This window comes from Malurus melanocephalus, unplaced genomic scaffold (genome assembly GCF_030028575.1).
Source record: "Malurus melanocephalus ecotype Western Australia unplaced genomic scaffold, MMel_1.1 scaffold_32, whole genome shotgun sequence".
Classification (NCBI taxonomy): Eukaryota; Metazoa; Chordata; class Aves; order Passeriformes; family Maluridae; genus Malurus; species Malurus melanocephalus.
The window spans coordinates 1,554,873-1,573,646 of record NW_026623264.1 but is presented as its reverse complement, the minus strand read 5'-3'; the positions used below and the strand labels follow the sequence as shown (position 1 = coordinate 1,573,646).

At 37.2% G+C, this 18,774-nt stretch overlaps 1 protein-coding gene across 4 annotated transcripts; it reads left to right on the top strand.

The window, feature by feature from the left end:
* The first annotated feature begins 1,137 nt into the window (after positions 1-1,137).
* On the top strand, positions 1,138-17,044 carry LACTB2 (lactamase beta 2). Of its 4 annotated transcripts, XM_057363926.1 has the most exons (8): positions 1,138-1,369; positions 1,971-2,152; positions 3,450-3,573; positions 6,245-6,423; positions 10,325-10,473; positions 12,190-12,271; positions 14,428-14,490; positions 16,204-17,006. In XM_057363926.1, exons 1-7 carry the CDS (start codon positions 1,248-1,250, stop codon positions 14,469-14,471), a joined length of 882 nt encoding a protein of 293 aa, XP_057219909.1. In that variant the 5' UTR covers positions 1,138-1,247; the 3' UTR covers positions 14,472-14,490; positions 16,204-17,006. The 4 variants fall into 4 exon arrangements, with proteins under 4 accessions (XP_057219909.1, XP_057219912.1, XP_057219908.1 ...); XM_057363929.1 differs by having other exon boundaries at positions 1,971-2,134; positions 12,190-12,267; positions 14,428-17,044; XM_057363925.1 differs by having other exon boundaries at positions 14,428-17,042.
* The last annotated feature ends 1,730 nt before the right edge of the window (positions 17,045-18,774 follow it).

Here is an 18,774-nt window from a genome sequence, read left to right as displayed (position 1 = left end):
TTTCTTGGAGCCATGAAATTCTGATTTTCAGTTCTATGCACTACACTGAGCTGTTTGTTTCTATCAAGACTTTTGGATGTTTGCCTGTCAAGATCATGTTTGGGGTTTTCTGCGCCTTCAGAAGACAGCGAGAACTTGTTCTCTTTGCCCATGCAAATCCTAGAAATGGCCACAGATCACACACAAGGAGTACATTTGTATTTTCATATACTGAAAAAAAAACATTTAAGAAAAAAATATGCTACCACTTTTTTGTGATTTGTATTGCTATGATCACCTTATAACAGGTAAATATGTGATCTTATGTAAGTATAAAACATTCAGATAATATTTGAGATACTAATATTGCTGAAGTTCCCCACTGTAATATTATCTGTTATTTCAGGTAATTTTATTTTCAGGTGATTTTATTATTTCAGGTAATTTTATTTCAGGTAAAATTACATTTATTTTTTCATTTACAGGTAGTTTAAGGAGAGGAAAAGTATGCCTTATTTTATTTAATAATGTCACTTGAAAGGTAATTAATCAGGGGTTTCAGAGGAGACACTGCAAAACCAAACAGGTAAATTTCAGCACCTTGCCTGGCTCTACTACACACTCTCTCTTCAGGATTTTACATATATTGCTGAGATCTTCCTGAGCCTCTTYTTCTCCAGGCTGGACAGACCCAGCTCTTTCWGCTTTTCCTCACAGAAGAGATGCTCCAGTCCCTTCATCACTTCAGTGGACATTAGCTGGACATTCTCCAGGAGCTCTCCGATTTTCTTTAAAATGCTGAATCTTAGGCAGCTCCTATGTGCCGTGCAGGAACATAGCTCCTACATACGCTGTAASTGGGCGTGTTCCTGGGATATAGAGGTGTATCTGTCTATTACAACCAATTTCTCTGGGAAAAGCCGGSAGAKCCCTGACGTGCCTCACACTGGGGASCAGCGAGGCACCGACCGGGAGCACTGAACTCCACCGAGAACTGTCCTCCAGGAAGAACTTYATCCCCCTGGATCACCGCCGTGCTYACCGCTRGGATCSAGGCTCCAGCCRCACACCAAAAGCCGGCCCGCCCCGCCCCGGCCCGGCCGTGGGAGGAGGAGCCGCCTCAGGGCCGGGCGGGCGGAAGGCGCCGGGGCGGGGCAGCGGGAGGCGGAGCTCGGGCTATAGAGGCTTCCGCCGTGCGGGGCTGTGGCGTCGTGAGGGAAGCGGAGCCGGGAAGCGGAGCCGGGAACCCGGCCGAGTTCGCTACAGAGATGGTGTCGCTGCTGCCGCGCATCGAGCGGCTCTCGTCGCGGGTGGTGCGGGTGCTGGGCTGCAACCCGGGGCCCATGACCCTGCAGGGCACCAACACCTACCTGGTGGGCACCGGGCACAGGTACCGACCCTGCGCGGGGAACGGGACGGGGCACGGGGTACGCGGCTCCGCTGTCCCGGCCCCACTTGGGACCCGTGCGCTGCCTCCAGCTCGAGAGGCGGCTGCCGGCCTGTTCCCAAATCCCTTAGTCAGGGTTAAAAGGAGGAAAGAAACCGCACAGCGTTAAATTTTAGGGGCTAGTGCCCGGAGGTGGCTTGGGCAGGGGGCGGTGGAGCCTCGGCCGGGTGACYCTTGGGCTGAGGCGGGGAATTCCGTGAGGGAAGCGGGCGGGTGCCTCAGGCCGTGCAGCTCCCCCGCATTACTAAACGGTGGCTCCTGCCACTTGACCCAGTGTTGTGATTTTGTTGTTTATCCCTACAACTGTTATTTATCATTTATAACAAAAAAACATTCGTTATTTATCCCACTTTTTAAATTGTCATGCCTCGGGGGTGGAATATCATGAKGCAAGAGGTGGCGTGTCCATATGGAAACATGCATTATTGCTACATTTCCATGCARTGTATGTTTATTTTATTAATATTACTTGTCTGTCATATGAACACYCTTTATTCCCTGGTGTGTGTTTTTCCCTCCCTTTTTTTTTTTGGTCTGTGTGTAGGAGAGTCCTTATTGACACCGGGGAGCCAGCTATTCCTGAATATATCAGCTGTTTAAAGCAGGCACTGTCAGAGTTCAACATCTCCATTCAAGAAATTTTAGTGACACACTGGCATCGTGATCATACTGGTGGAATACCTGATATCTGCAAAAACATCCCGAATGGTAGGCCAGAGATTTCAGGTATTGCTGAAAATGTTAGATCCATGGCAAGAAAAAAGCATGGACTGAGTGTTTCTGTGCAAATCAGCAGGATTATTGTTTTGGGTTAGGGTTGCCATATTAACTACATGTCATTTCGTGGTTCTGCTGCAGTATGTATATTGAGAGCAATGAATAATTTGAATATTATAGTCATAATACTACAGTTTTTGTTCAATACCTGTGTGTACCTTCATAGTGAATTTTTCTTRCATGTGAATAATGAGACACCTAGTTCACATGGTATTAAAAGATGTGAGAAAAGTTTGATACTTCTTCCTCTTTGCAATGACAGCAATTACAAATTATTATATTCATTGTGTAAAAACAACTTGAATTTTGAAAAACAAAGATGCATAACTTGGAAATTCCTTACAGAGGCCGGTTAATAATTGCTGACAAATTCATGATCCTAAGATCATGAGGGGAATGTGGTAGGGCAGTGTGTAAATAAAATCTGAGCTAAAAACGTATTTCGTGTTGATGWACAGTAGGAGACGCTTCTTCATTGGTGTCTGGGAAGAGAATAAGCAGTATGGATAATGTGGTAATTCTTAACATCATTGGACTTTGTCACAAGCTTTGTCACAAGCTTAATTTTGTAAAGTTGCCAGATGCTTATCTGCAGAGAAGCCTGGGCACTACTGAAAACAATTGGTGTCTTGGGGCCATGGGCGTATTGGTGTCTTGGTGAGGATTTTGGGCTTGCCAGCCTATGAGTATGGTTGTAAAGACTAGCAAATTATAGAAATGCCTTTCTGGGTTGCTATCTATAGCTGTTTCAGCCAAGGCATTTATGTTTCATGCACTGTTCAGAATGATAAAAGCTGAAAGAAGTTGCAGGTTGAAAAGTCTTCATTCAGTTTTAGACAGATGTTGAGTGGTGCTTCTGTAAATCATAAAGCAAAATGTGAGAGCAGAAATCTTAGTGCTGGTATAAAAACTTGGGGGAGTTGGTTCTTGAGTCACGTATTTATATTTGTAAAATATAATCACTGATCTTTATTAATTTCATTTGTGATTTTTTTTTTCCATCTTCAAATTTGTTTCTATTACAGAGTACAGTATTCAGAATCAGTGGCTTTCACTGCTTGGTGGTTTTGGCTCTAGAATAAGGTTGCCTTACAAATAAAGTTACTCTGCAGAATTGTTTGTTTGTAGTTTTGCAGTCATGCTGTGTGATAATTATTAATGCTTATTCAAAATGACCTGTTTGTGCATTTAATTTTGTTAGTGACAAATTCAAAACATTGTTGTCTTTGCCTTCCTTAAATATTAGACTCAGAATATCGCGTGTGTAAGCTCCCTCGTGTCCCTCACCGTGAAGAAACAATAGAAGGAGGACATAAATATTTTTATCTTAAAGATGGAGATGTGGTGCAGACAGAGGGAGCCACACTCAGGTAAACATGAATTTCTGCATGTTCTTTTTTCTTCAGAGTTTTGACACATACGTGTATCCTAATTTCTAATGATTGCTGATCCATMTGTCTAATCTTTTCAGCACTTAGGCTTATAGACTTCCTACCATGATCCAGCAGGATACGTTAATACAAAAAAAAATTGTTTTTATGGATGAGAATTATCAGGCAGAGAAATTAAGAACATTTCCCTAGAAAAATACTTTCTCCAGGAAAATCAAATAGTATTTTACATGCTTTCTCATCACTCTTGCATAATTAGTTACTATTAAAATTGTGGAAGTCTGTGGTAGTGTGACTGGATTATTTAGCATGGCTTTCTTTTTACTTTAAAAATATTTCCCTAGGAGACTCTAAAACATTTTATACTTAAAATGTTAAAATTTAAACCTCGAACCTTTCGGGTTCTTGTAGGGTGCCAGTTTTGGAGTACTTTTTCCATGGAGCATACTGCTTATAGTGTTTAGTCTGAATGAAAGGCACTGTGAGATAGAAAGGCACTGTGCCTCATGGAAACACACACACARTAAAAAGTTCTGACCATTCTGTTGGCAGATTTCTTTCATTAACACGGCATTACTCTTGTGAGGACAAAGTTTCCTTGTTTTCCTCAGTTTAGATGGGAGCTACATCCTGCTTGTAGAATATGTCACTTGATTGGAAGAAAAAAAAGAAAAGGGATGTATTTTGTCCAAAAGCATTTTATTTTATTAGTGTAAAAAAAAAAAAAAGAAGTAAAAACTTATTCTCATACTGCATATGGAAGACCCTTCACTGCCCTAAATGGCTCGTGTTTGTGCCAAAATTTGGAGATGGAAAACAACTTTTTAAGTTTCAATCCAAGTAAGTTTAGTATTAGCACATTTTGAAGTTCGGGGGTGTGGAGGACCAGGCGTAGGCATGTTTTGTCTCAGGCATCCTGTTGCAACAGCAAAGTTGTGGTTGGCAGGGATCTGGAGGTGGGACRGCACTGTTCTGAGCCAGCTTCCTTTTCTGCCTTCGGACTCAGGCCTTCATGAGTCCCCCAGCCCAAGTCAGTTCYTGGAGGGCTCAAACAAGCTGGTTGTGCTGTTGTGGGAGCTGGGAGCTTGTTGAAGGGTGTTGTGAAAATACAGAGCTTGTTAGCCAGCAGCTTTGAGAAGTTTGTTGTGAGGATTAGAAACTTGTTGAAGTGTGTCATCAATGTAAAGGGCTTGTTAGCCAATGCTTCTGAGACCGAATAGTGGGCTAGTTGCTGGAGTTAAGGTGATTAAACCAGAAAGCATGGGAGTTCCCTGACACATAGTCCAGTGTCCTTGTTGATCCTGAAGAGAATTTGTAACAAACATCACAACCCATAGGGATGGGTTGTGACAGAGGTAATGTAGTCAAACTTTATGCTTGATTAAAAGCAGATATTCTCACCTGGTTAATTCGGTGAGCACTTTAGGATACTCTTAGATCCACCACTGGTTTCAAAATAGCAGCAACTTCATGTTAAATTTTAGTTAGCAACCTTCACGTTTTCAAGGTTCCTAGGCAGTCTTGGGTTCTCTTTCCGTTATTTTTCCATGTTAGTGGTTTGGCTTCCTGGTAAAGTTTAATCAAGAACTGAAGTTTACCATTTCCTACAAAGGCATCTTCCAACCCTTCAACTTGATTGTGGTGTTGCCTCCACGGGGCAATGAGTCACCTGCTTTTTGCTGAGCTCAGTATTCAGTAGGAGCTGGAAGTCATTGCATCAGATCATGCTGCACTTGCATCTTCCAGCCATCAATGTGGCTCGGAGCCGTTTAGCCTCGCCCTGCGCACCATGCTTGGCACCGGCTCTGTCAGTTCCTGATCGCTGCTTTAATGCATCTGCCACTAACAAGAASATTCTAATGAATTTCAGTACTGATGCTGGTCTCACTGTTACTTTCAGTCAGCATCAGCCTCAGTGTAAGGCCCTTCTGCTTTTCAGAAACCATAGTGAAAGGACACGAGAGTGCAGCTCCGTAGCARCTCAGGTTACTGTATACTATAGACATACCCACTTTCCCTTTGCTGCATGCTAATGCAGTGCTCATCCAAGCTGTGGGTTCTTAATCCTTACCATGCAGGTCTTTAAGGACCTGTGCATAGAGCAGCTGGAAGACCATGGTTCTTTGTATTTGTCAGTTGTGCTTCACAGTGCCATGGGGCCTTCAGGGAAAAATAAATTTTGGGAGACTGAACTTTGTCTGGGTTAGGTTTGGAGGTTTGTAGTTCATTTCTAAAAGAATAGCCATCATCCTTACCCTCATTGCTAAGGGCTAGGTGTATGTGAAGAACTTCACACGTTGCAATCTGGAAATAACATGTCAATTTTCTTTTAAAAGCTTCATAGTAAAGCCCTCTATAAACAAATTCTACATGGCTAGTCAGCTCCCTTAATGCACTTGTGTTATGATGTGTCATGTAACTAAAAGCATGTTAGAGATTATGATTGATGTTCTCTACATGGTATAATAAAATGGACTGGGATTAGACAAATCATCATCAACTGTTTGTATCGACTTTTCAGCCTTTTTTGGTCATTTTTTTCTGGTTCTTGTTACGGGCTGCTGTGCAAGTGTATGATTTTACCAATGGCTTCAAAAACTAAATATATAAGCTGTATGAAAAACATATGCTTTTTTTGTTCTTTAAACAGAGTTCTATATACACCAGGACATACTGATGATCATATGGTTTTACATCTAGAGGAAGAAAATGCAGTATTTTCTGGTGACTGTATTTTAGGAGAAGGAACAACAGTAATAGAAGACCTGTCTGATTACCTGAAAACTTTGAAAAAGTTGTTAGAAATGAAACCAGATTTGATATATCCAGGTAAGTGTTTCTGTTTTTAATTGCTCTCTTTTACTGTGCAAATTTTGAAATATCTCCTCTAAGAGTTTGAGAGCTATTGTTACAATCAAACATCATTCCTGATGTAACAATTCAAGTTAATTGAAAGTAATTATTCATTACTTAGTAAGTGTTAAGCTGACTTTGTCATGATGATTTGCAACACTTGAAACTTTTTAATGGTAGGTATCTTTCCTGTCTGAAAATTCTCCATTTGAGGGTGGGTCTTACCTTTCTGTCCCCAAAGACTCCAGAGGCCAAAATCTTTCACTGTTGGAATCATACAGCAAATCTAATTTTCTTACATTATTCTATCCCTGTGTATTAATGTGTAAATGTGTGTAAATGTGTATCCCTGTGTAAATGTGTATTAATTTTGTCCTGCAAGAAAAAATAATAGTTGTTCTTTTGGTMTTTTTTCATCCCAAATGCACTGTCATTGTGAGTAACCTAGTAATGTTTTTTGAGAGWGGTGTCTTTCGTTTGCAGTACAGATTAATCATAAAGTCATCTTGGAGAGCTGCAGAACTGTAAAATAGTTGTCTTAGTTAATAACTTTGGTCTCTTGGCTCTTGTTCAAATTTAACCTAGCATATTCTAAAAATGTTGCCAATTCATTCAGTGTGTAGGTTTCCTTTAATTCTTTTCCTCTCTCTTCTCCAAACTTTGGGAATGCATTTACTTTTCATATATACCACGTCTTTTTGACAAGACTGCATTTTAAGAATTCATTATGTAACCAAAGTTTAGGCTTCTCATTTGATTTTTCAGAGCTACATCTCAGGATTTTTTCTGACTTTTTCTGTTTCATCTTCAACTTGTCATTCCAAGCTACTGTATCTATGTTCTTAGTTCTGCCTTGTTCCATTAGCCATCTATGTTTAGCCTACTCTCTTGTGTTCACTCTCAAAATAGCCTTCTTTTATAGTMGGTGTCCTTTAAGATCTAAACATGAAAATGCTGTTTAAGAAAAACATAGATATTCCATGGATGGAGAGGTTAATGTAGACAGAATAGTGACTTGGTCATATTTATTGACTTAACTACTGTTAAAACTAACAATTTTTTGAGATCCAGAKTCTCAATCAAGTGTTTTACTTTCTTTCTTAACTTGCAAAACACAGTCTGTTCTTCTAACTGAATTTCTGCCTTCCAAAACCCCATATATGCCAAATTCTATTTGGTTTATCAATTTTATCTGTTTTATTTCACTCTGTTCTTAATGGTTATGCACCTAGATTACCTAGATTCTCCAAGGCTGAACATTTGTGCTCCTTATTTGTAACTGTTTGCTCCTGTTTTGACTGTGTTCATCCTGTAATTGCAATTAGAAAGCCAGGCTGACATAGTGCATTTTCAGTGATCATAGCTAAGTATTGAGATGGTTTGGAGCTTTCTTTTTTCATCCATGCACCACAAAATGTATATGCAGAAGTGGCTATTTGCCCAATTAGAACAATTGTGGATACTGTTGGATAACCAAGAAGGGGTAGTTTGCTTTACCAATACTTTCTGWATAAGCCAAATATAGAATTTATTATCTCTGCTGCAATATTAGGTCTTCATAATTCTTGAACTGTTTCTCTGTTCCCCATTCATGCTTTAGCACTCATGTGGTAGCCTCAGAATTAGATGAATTTTTGTAACAAACTGATGTCGGGCTAGATGAGAACAGGTGAATTTTATCAATCCTTTCATTTCCATGTTGTTTTGTTTTTTTTAATTTAATGTGGAAATTACTCRGGCACACCACTCATGACATCTGTTTACTCATTACTATTTTAGATGGCATTTGAAGAGAATCCTTGGGACAGGAAAAGGGCATTTTAGTCAGCAGAGGGCTCCCCATCCTGTAATAATGAACAATGTTCCTTGGTAATACATTAAAAAATGGTAGTGGAATTAGGAATCTGGAAGATTTCATGAGCCAATTGTTTTCTTCACTTCTGTCCTTTGTGGTGTACTTTAAAGGAAGAATTTCACACTTCACAATGTGTTATGAGGAAATAATATGAATCTGTCTCATATTGGGGCTGAATTCATGGAAAGGCATTCATATTTTGAGAGTGCTTTTCATATGCTCAGAAACATTTTACATTTATTCAGATATTAATCCATTTATTCATTAATAAATAAATAAATGAATTGCCATTCCTGAAAAATGATGGATGGGAAAGTTCCACATCTGGATTTAGTTACAAGCTTTCTGAGATCATTTTAATGTATGTCTATGCATACACAACAGCTATGGATTAGATGATGTAATGGATATTAAATCCCTTTAATTTGTAAAATGTGGGTTCCATTTCATGTTCTGACATTGGTGTTGTAGTCTRTGTCAATTAAATCACTTGGAAGAGTAGGGCCAGGTTTTAAGAATGCCTTGCGATTCCATGTGCAGTTTTTAATTTTGATTACATTAGTGAGACTTCTGTCATTAGAGAAGGCAAGAGAATGAACAGTTAACATTACAGTCTGTGGTTTGTATATCTTATTATATTTTTTCTAAAATTAAARTTTTGGGTTTGTAAATGGTAACAGTAGATACTGTTATACTTGTAATTTATTTTGTAAGGAAAAGTAGCTCTAGACTAAATATGTTTGAAATCATTAAATGTAAATGCAYATGACGTATAGTTTTATATTTACACATTACATATTGTGTATTTATAATACTATATTTAAACAAGGTAAGCTTCAATGTATATTTAGCCATTTCAAATGTGCTGGAGTGTATWAATTGAGATATGTATAAATATTTTGACTTACAGAAGGATAGATTCTTTTGACACTTTAGTGCAAAACATGARAAATCAGCTGCTCTTTTTCTATAAGCTACCTGTCCTCAGATAAAATGCGCTTTAATTTAAAAAGCTTAAAAAAATAAAAACTGTTTAAAGTACAAGTAAAAAATGAGGTAATTTTTTAAAAAGAGTTAGGGAACCTCAAAAGAAACTGATTTCGATGATGCTAAATAACTTCTAAAAGGAAACTTACAGTAGTTTCTTTTCTACTAATTTTATAAATTATTTAGAGTTTTCACTGGCAGAGCTGGAAGTTGCTCCTGCTACTTCAGGTGAAGTGTACAGGCAAACAAATACGAAACCTTGCTGCAAAAAGCATGTGATGAATATTTGCGCAAGTCAATTCCTCTATATGTAACACATCAAATATAATTTCTGTGTATGTAACTCTCATGCTAAACAATAATTTGTCATTTTAATGTACCATGAGGCAGTATTCGGTTTTTTCATAAAGGTTAGTGCTTTACCAATTAAGCTTTTTGATAATGTGATTCAAAGACCTGTCAGTAAGTTGAACATTTCTGATCTGCCAGAGTTAGTCCAGGAAAAAACATGTGTTTTGGTTATTAACCAGCCAGACATAAAAGGATAACCTGTAACTTTCCCTGTGCCTTCCTTTTTCCTGCCCTCACACATTCCTATTGGCTCACTTATTTGTCATCTATTTTTTTTTATCATATTTATGACCATGTTTTTAAAGGCATAAAATACAGTGTGTGAATCAGTTTTGAAGATTTGTTCAGGAAAATTACCTGTCACAATTAAAGATATGTCACCTTGGTTTGCTGGGTAGTGCCCCAATAGGATGGTAGTACCTGAATCCATTGCAACAGCCTATAGTCTTCCTTTGCTTTCCTTATTCCATCTGAAGTATTCCCTTTCCTCATTCAGASTTTGCATATCCTAATGCTTCTTTTTGTTCTTAATACTTTTCAGACACAGAGTGGAGTGTGATACAGACATTTAAACCTTTACAAACTTTTAAATCTGCTGGAGTTTACATAAGAATGTTTCAGTTATTCAGTAGCAAATTACAAATGCAAGTAATAGTGCTCTGGTACATGTGTTTTGATTTTTAGGTCATGGCCCAGTAGTACGTGATGCAAATACTAGAATCCAAAACTACATTTCTCACCGACTTGCACGTGAACAGCAAATTGTGAATGTTTTCCAGAAGAATGCTGGTAAATCCTATACATCCTCAGAGCTTGTAAAGATAGTATACAAGGTAAYTGTTGATTAAAAGTTTTTAGATTAAACATGAAATTTGTATTTATGTTTGTCTTGAGTGAAAACCATAGTGGCTTTTTAAAAGGGTTTAAAAAACATATTTCTGCCTGTTCAGGGTTCACTTATGACTGTGCATTTAAATTGTTTTGTTTAAGCACTTAAGTGGAATGAGGCTCAGATGATTCTTACGAACTTATTTAACTGTCCAGATGGTCTTAGGCACAGTTTCATAAGACTAAGCAAAAATAAAATTGTGGTGCTTGGTTAAAAGTGAAAAGTATGACATGATTGTTAGTTGTGGATTTCGCATAGTATGTTTGGAGTCTCATGAAGATTAAAAACTTGTTAAAAACTTCTAGTTCTTGATTTATCAGTTTGCAGGTGTAAGGATATTGTAGCTCAGAAGTTGAATAGCTCATATGTGTCATTAGACTGGTGTAAGAGTACTTTTTTATTACTTCATCATTCTTCACGTAACCGCTGCAATTTGTCCCTGTGATGTGGGGGTTGCCCCTCCTAACAAGCAGAGATAAGAGATGTAGCATTTCTGCATTGGAGGAAGATGTCAAAGATGCCAGTGGCTGTGGCTTGCAAACAGGTCTGTTACAGATTCACAGCCCGTTTTTCATGGTTCTGCTGATTCSCAGTTTCCAAAAGAATGATTACGTCACATTGAACATTTTGCAGTACTGATGTACCATTACCTATGGCAGTTCAGCTTCTGCAGTTCTCCTGTCTGATCAAYTAGATTTTAAAATACAGAGCTGTTCTTGCATTTCTGTAAATCACAAAYCACTTGTCCTGTCTAGGTAAGAAATTTTTCAGTAGTACTAAAGCTTTATATTACAAAAAAAAAAAAGGCAAATGCTTTCAAAGTATTCTAAATTTAACTAGTTTCCTAGTGAATTTTCCTGCCACACAAATTATTTGAAGAACTTCTGAATTTTGTAAAAAGGGAAAAGTAGCTTTACCTTTAGGATGACAGAGSTGGAGAGAGGATTTTGAGCAATCATCACACAATCATAGAATAGTTTGGCTTGGAAGGAACTTTAAAGGTCATCAATTTCCATCCCCCCTGCCATGGGCAGAGACACCTTCCACAAGACCAGATTGCTCAAAGCTCCATCTGCCTTGTTCTTGAACCCTTAAGACAAACCCTTGTATGGATGGGGCATCCACTGCTTTTCTAGGCAGCAGGTGTTACTGCTTTTTATATAATGAGCATTGAAAAATTGTAAGAGATGTTTTGTCCTGAAGCTGTTACATTTTATAATTCTTTACCCACTGACAGATACTAATTGCTASGGGATATTTAAACGTAGGCATATATTGTCATGGAATAGAAGAAGTGATAGATACCTGTGGAGAAATGCACCATAAATTTGTCTTTAAAAATACTCAGCTACACTGACAACCCAGGGTAGACCAAGCTCAGAAGAGGAGTCTTCTTAGTGCTGGCATAAGTTTTCATCATGCAAATGGATAGTGCAAGAAAAACAAAGTAAACAAATATRTGTTGTTAGACTACTTGTTTAACTGGTGTAAAATTGATTCACTCATCTTAGTTTCCTCTTGTTACATAACTAACTGAACAGTCCACATACCAATTCAGAAGAGGAAAATCTGTGGTAATAAACTATGGATTCTGTACATTGAAAAAATAATTGATGGATATTTAAACAARTACAAAATGCTTAAATTTTGTTTCCATTAGGAAATCCCAGAAAATTTACTTCCAGCAGCAGAAAGTAACCTCCTAGTCCACTTGAAGAAGCTGGAAAAAGAAGGAAAAGTGTGTAAGTTGGGGATGGAGGGTGGAAGAAGGGTCATTTTCATTTTAATATTCTATGCACTATTTCTCATGTTATTTTAGTACATTCTTTTCTAGGAGAAAAAAAATGGGTTTTTTTGCAGTAGCTGTCCATTAGACAAACTGAAGTAGAGTAATATGCAAAATGGTTGTACAGTATTTCCAAACTTTTAGAAAATATAAAGTATTTGAGTGCTTAGAGCACAGATTACTGTGATGCATATACCTTTAATTCTTGATTTAAAACATACCATAAAATAAATTCCTAATGCTAGCAATTATACCTTCTTGTATTTTCTGAAATTTGTAMCTAAATATGCATGTACATAGTATTTTATGGGTTTACATTTAAGTTTCTCTTTAGGCTARTTTTGTGCAGAATGCCATAGAAACTTCATCAGCATGGTACTTACTGCACCAGCTTTTAAATATTGTTCTTGGTTATTAATATGCAGTTATTAATATGCATCATATTAATGCATTTCTCCAGTTTTGTGCCACCAGATTCATCAAGGGCATCAGGTGTTGTTGACTGTTTTTCCCTTCTTTTCACTCTCAAAGTAGTTCAAKCAACAGCATTTTCTGTTGATCAAGTAGCAGATAAATTAACTGTAAAAGTAGTCTTCCCTACAAGAGACTCTATTTTGAATGCCCAGGAAATAGCTTGGTTGACTAAGCTACTGACTTAAGGGTTTTGTTTTCTCAGAACYACCCTTTTCATGTTTACTGAACAAAAATAGCTCAGTTTTTCTCAGAAGTCGCTTTTCAGTTTTGAAGAGAGAGCAGATATGTATCTGACAAAGTATGTCATGTATCAGATACAGTCATGTATCATTCACAAAGTATCAACTACTTGAAATTATCAGAATGGTTAAATAACTAGAGGTGATGCTAATCAGAATAATTGTTGTGAGTCTCCTGCTCCAGTTGGAGGTCCTTGATTCAGATGCGTGTCTTGCTTTCCAGGAAGCACAAGATGTGCCCTTTGTAGTTTGTTTTGTTTTCTAAACTTGAATTTGAGCCCACAGAGAAGGTGGGAAGCAATGTCATCAGAACACTTGGGGGTTTTATGTGCTTATCTCTGCAGTGTGCAGTTGCTGAATTKTTAAATACAAGTTTAGCCCCAGACCTATGGTGAATGCTTAACATCACGTGACCTGTGCCCATTTTTCAGTTCAAATTAAGGGCATCTGTTAAGGAAAACTGATTCTGTTCATTCTGAGCATGTAGCATACAAATGCTTGTGTACTCATGGTACTTGCTCATTTGATTTTAATTTACTTTGATGCCCTTTCCACATACTCTAAGACCTTGCAGCATCCCGAGTTTTGTTCTCATTATGGAAGACTTGAGCTGTAGACATAACACTGTCTGCCTAATTTTCAYGAAACATTTTTCCAAAGAAACATCTTGTCAGTATCGATAATGAATGTGACAGGCATTACAAAATATTACAACCTTACAAGAGAGTTACTCAATGCAAATGATGGCCATATGCTGCCTGCTGCARTCATTAATTAACCACTTCATCCTAGGGATTGCGGGTTTTGTTGGTACATAACATTTATAACTGCAATTGGAAGTGACACTGCCTCTTACAAGTCTGCTTTTCTTACTTTAAACAGAAAAATCATGTCTTGTAATCAGGACAGTGGCACAATGCACATGTGTAAGCTTTCTCCTGTGTTTGGATATAAATAATTTGGTCATTGTTTCACATCATAGCAGACAAAGAGATAAAAATAATTTGGCTATTCTTAATTTAGCAGCACAAATTTTTTCCATCTAAAGGTTRTAAATTTCAGAAAAGCAGCAGGTGCTCTACTACCTCAGATTTCTTAATATCTAGAAAGTTAATATACTGAACTTTAAATAACCAGAGGATTAGTATAACCTTTTTATTAATCAATCTTTATATTGCTAAATTACATTATGAAACAATTACAAATTGAAACAATTTATGTTTATCACCTTCCATTAAGATGGAACACTGGCATGAAGGAAACCATTTCATTAGTTTTAATTTAAATGTCATGTGTCGACATACATACACTTGTACAGTTAAGTTTGAGATAATCTAATRTTTATAAATAAAATCTTAAGTGTTGGTTTGTAACTAATTTGGTCTCTTTTTCTTAACAGTACGTGATGAAACTCCCAGCTTCAGATGGAAAAATAATCTATAAGTTTGGCAAAATTGCTCAGGTATATATTTAATTTGCACGGTTGCTGTATGAAAAAAACATAATAATGAGCTCAGACTATGTAAAATAAAAAATAATTTTTACTTATTTTTTTTATAAAGTGGTAATAAGTTTAAAGCAACATTACAGCAAGGTATGTAATGTCTTTCACATTCTACTATGTTAAAATTTTTTAAATATCCTGGTTAGTATTGAGTCAATAAAATGAAACAAGTGTGAAGAATTTAATCTTACCTTTGTTATAAAATGCTCAGTTTTATCATGAGTGGCAGAAGACAAATAGCACRGTCTTATAAACTTAATATTACAATATCATAAAACAATATTATGAACTTAATAAATCACATATATAAAAGAAATATCCAGTTAAAAAAAAAACAGAATGTGTGTTATTCTAAACCTGTTTTCACATGCTTGTTCTTCTCAAAAAGTGATTTTTCTAGTGAGTTACCTGTATATTCTAAAAAACCAAGTTATTTTTGCTAACAGATGTAAATAATCGGGTTTATGTTCCTTTTCTAATTCAGCTGACTGTACTCATCYTCACTGGTCGCTCAGTGCAATAGGTGTAACAAACACTGAAGTAATTTCAGGCATCTATGTTTTTTTTTTTTGTGAAAACACCATTTCTATGGAATTCATTCAAAGGATTCATTAGWTTTAACTAACGAGAGTCCAAAAATGCATTGAGTTGGAGCAGACTTAAATTCTGTATAAGATTGTGCAAGAATGTGATTAAAAAGCTGTATAAATTGAGATATGTATTGCACGTTGTATGAAGTTGACCTTGTTTGTGACATCATAACTAACAATCTTCAAGTTTTGCTCTTAATCCACTCAAACTACAAATATTTAACTAAAAGGTTGTATTTGGTTGTAAGATACATTGTATAATGTATTAAAATATGTTTGGAGATTAATTTAAACCTCAAGTTCAGTCTCTGTACCTTATGCTTGTAGAATAATGCATAAATATCTGCATTACTTTGAGTGTTCAAAATGTGTGACATTTCTTAATATATACATTTCTTATAATGTTGGCTCAGCCTTAGAAAACAAAAGCAGATATGAAATGTTTGAAAGTATTGAGGACAAYTTATGTTCTTGAAAACCTTTCTCAGTCCTGTACCCTCATTTGTGAAACATGCATTTGTTTGGGTACTTAAGGCATGTCTTAATAATTGACATTTTTTATGAAGCTGGTGGCACTTGTTCTGATCAGCTGAGACAAATCCAAAACAAAAATAGTCCCAAAAATAGCAGTCCATAACAGAAATCGTATTCTGAAGTAGTAGCCAGACCCCTGAAGAAGGGGAATAATCACTTACTGCTAAAATGATTCTTCTTGCAAATTCCATTGATCTGAAATTTGGCCACATTGTGACACATGCTCACTTTCAACTTTTTGTGCAGTGTCATTTTGAGGTCTTTCTCAGGTCTCCTAGGTTTCATTCCTATTGTATTTTCTGTTTACTTGAATTTTCCAGACACTTTTTAGCTCTTCCTCCACAAAATATTTTTTTTCTTCCATTTTTTAATAATTACTCAGTTTTCACATGGACTTCTTTCCATTAATACTTAGTTTTCCTGTAGCTGTTCCATGAATTTGTAGTTACCTGTTCCAGTATTAGGAATAAAAACATAATTATCGCTGCTATTTTGAAAATGAAGAAAAGRTAATTCACATCCTCTGAATGGTATCATTTTGCTTCAGGAAAACAGAAATATCAGTGAAACGACACGGTTTTCTGTCATGAGGTCGGAGAACCTAAGACAGCAGGAAACTGGTATGAAGAGGTGATGTCTTACTACTTTTCTGAGCTGATGAAGAAATCTAATGTCACTTAGTGATTTTCTTCTGTTTTACTATAAATTTTTAAATACATGAAAACRGCCTTAGAATTTAATTAAAGGATTGTTGGAACTTGAAGAGAACAAAGAAAGCAAGAGGATACAAATAGCGAACTCCATGTTCCATGCTGTCCTGCAGCAAATGCCTGACATGTCCAAAAAAAACCCAAGGAAAAGGGCTGTTCAACCAGACAAGTCATTAATGATTGTGTATGGGTGTCTTTGGAATATAAGGATCAGAAATTGCACTGTTACTGAGATGTATATATAATAAAATATACTTTGCTATGGCATGTTGAAAGTCTGAAAGCTCCTTAATTATGTCAAATGAAATGTTTATCTTAAAACGGTAGTGATGTAAGCTATACGGCATGTATGCATAAAAATGGGGATCAGCCTGTTCACATCCCTTGTGGGGAAGATGTTCATCTGTGCAGAATGCATTGTAAGATGCAAATAAAAAGAGGAGAAAGGGCTACTTCTGTCTTACCAGGTTAAAAGGGCTAATATGAGTTGCTGGGATAACTTCATCTAAACAGCTGGGGAYAGAAGATGGAGGGAGCACAAATTGTGTTTCCAGCCTTCTTGACAGCTAATTTTAAGAACCTGCCCTGAGAAGGAATCATTATGTTTAAGACCTAGCAGTTTGATGGTAGGTATAATCTCGAAGTTTTCCATTCTGTTTCTTGCTAATTTGCTTATTTATATTTGTTTTAAAATATTGTTCTTGATTCCATGTATAAGCGGGTTTGATGACAAGTAAATTCAGGAAAGGTTCCCAGATAGTAAAAGTATTGCTCTGTTTGTGTCTTGTTACTGCAAGTGCTCTAATATGCTGCCTGCCAAAGTCTCCACGGTCTTCCCATCTCAGATGCTGTATTTGGTTTGGTCAGTAAGGTTTTGGGACACACACACGATGAGATTCTGTGATAAGATGCCAGAAACTCCCCGATTCAGATGGGAAGAAACTCCCTAAAGAATGTGATTATTTTGAAGCCTAGTGTTGGAAAATACGGCTGTCTGGAAAAGAAACCTGGCAARCATAGACCAGTCATCCATGGCCAGTAGCAGAGTGAGGGCTGACCATCCCACTTTGCCAAAAGATCCATGGTGAAACTTCATGTGGCAGAAGAGGAAACTCCTGATAAAAGGAAGGTGTGTAAACTTCAGGTGAGGCAATGCGTTGCCTTGTTTTYCATTTCAGTCTAGCAGTTTACAGCGTATCATCAGGACAAACACACAGCCCGGCCGAAACCGAGGGCCTGTGTGACAGGATATCAAGCCAGGCACTTGAGGCACTTGCTGATTAAAGCTTGAGGAAAGCAGGTCTTGTCCCAGTTAAGTCCTGTTTGTTATGTTCTGTGGAGATGAGATGGCCTGATTYAAGTCTGAGGTGGGAAATAGATGCAAATTTGTATTGCAAGAAGGAGTTCAATTTTTATTCCAACCTGATGTATTTCACAGGTGCAGTATGTTACATTCATGATTATACCACATGCAATCAGGAATATATTTTTGCATCGTTATTGTTGAAATAACATGCTTGCATTACATTTACAGAATACTGGTGCAGCCAGGAGATTAAGGCATTTCTAGAATATAAAAAAATCTTGGGACTAAAATAGGAATTCTTCTGTTGAAACTTAAAAAAAAAAAAAAAAAATCCTGTTGTGAAAGGAAATTTTTCTGTAGCTTTTTCTGCATTTTTAAATGTCCTAGATCATTTCCAGACATCAATTGTAGCTGTCTCATGATAAATTCTTAGAAAACTCTGAACATCTACACAGCTGATGAAGGAAGGTGTTTTGTGGTTGAAAAAGCTGGTCTTACACTGATAGTCTGTTCCGTGAGTCATTGCTCCGTTCAGCGGGAAGAAATCAACATATTTAAAACAGCTCATACAATGGMCTTGGTGCATGCTCTCCATTCTGGCAAAGCAAAGCAATACCAAATAGTTACACCTTGACTTCTTGTCCTGTATTCATTAGCTGCTGGCAGCAAAAGCCATCTGACAACACTAAATTTCATCTATAAGTTAGTCAGTTTCTTTTTATTTCTTTTTCATATATTCACTGGAAGTATCTTCCTGACAGAAGCCTTAATAAATAAAATAGCTGGAGTTTTGCGAGGGTTGAAGGACGGCTGAATTCGGCTTGGATGTTTTCCGCATCAGCGTTGATTTCCCAGACCTCTTCCTTYGTTCATTGCTTTAACCTGGCAAGAGCCTTCTGTTACGGGGTTAGGTTTTTTGATCTACATCTAGCCTCTCTTCCCTCTCTACTTCCCGGTTGTTTTATTGCAGTCTGCTTTCTTGGATTTGATGTCTTGTTACTGTTACTGTTCTTTCTAGCTACACAGTACCGTGTGAGCAGAGCTCGCTGCCGGCCCKGGGACATTGTACCCTACCCAGAACGAGCCCAGCGAGCGCGGCCTC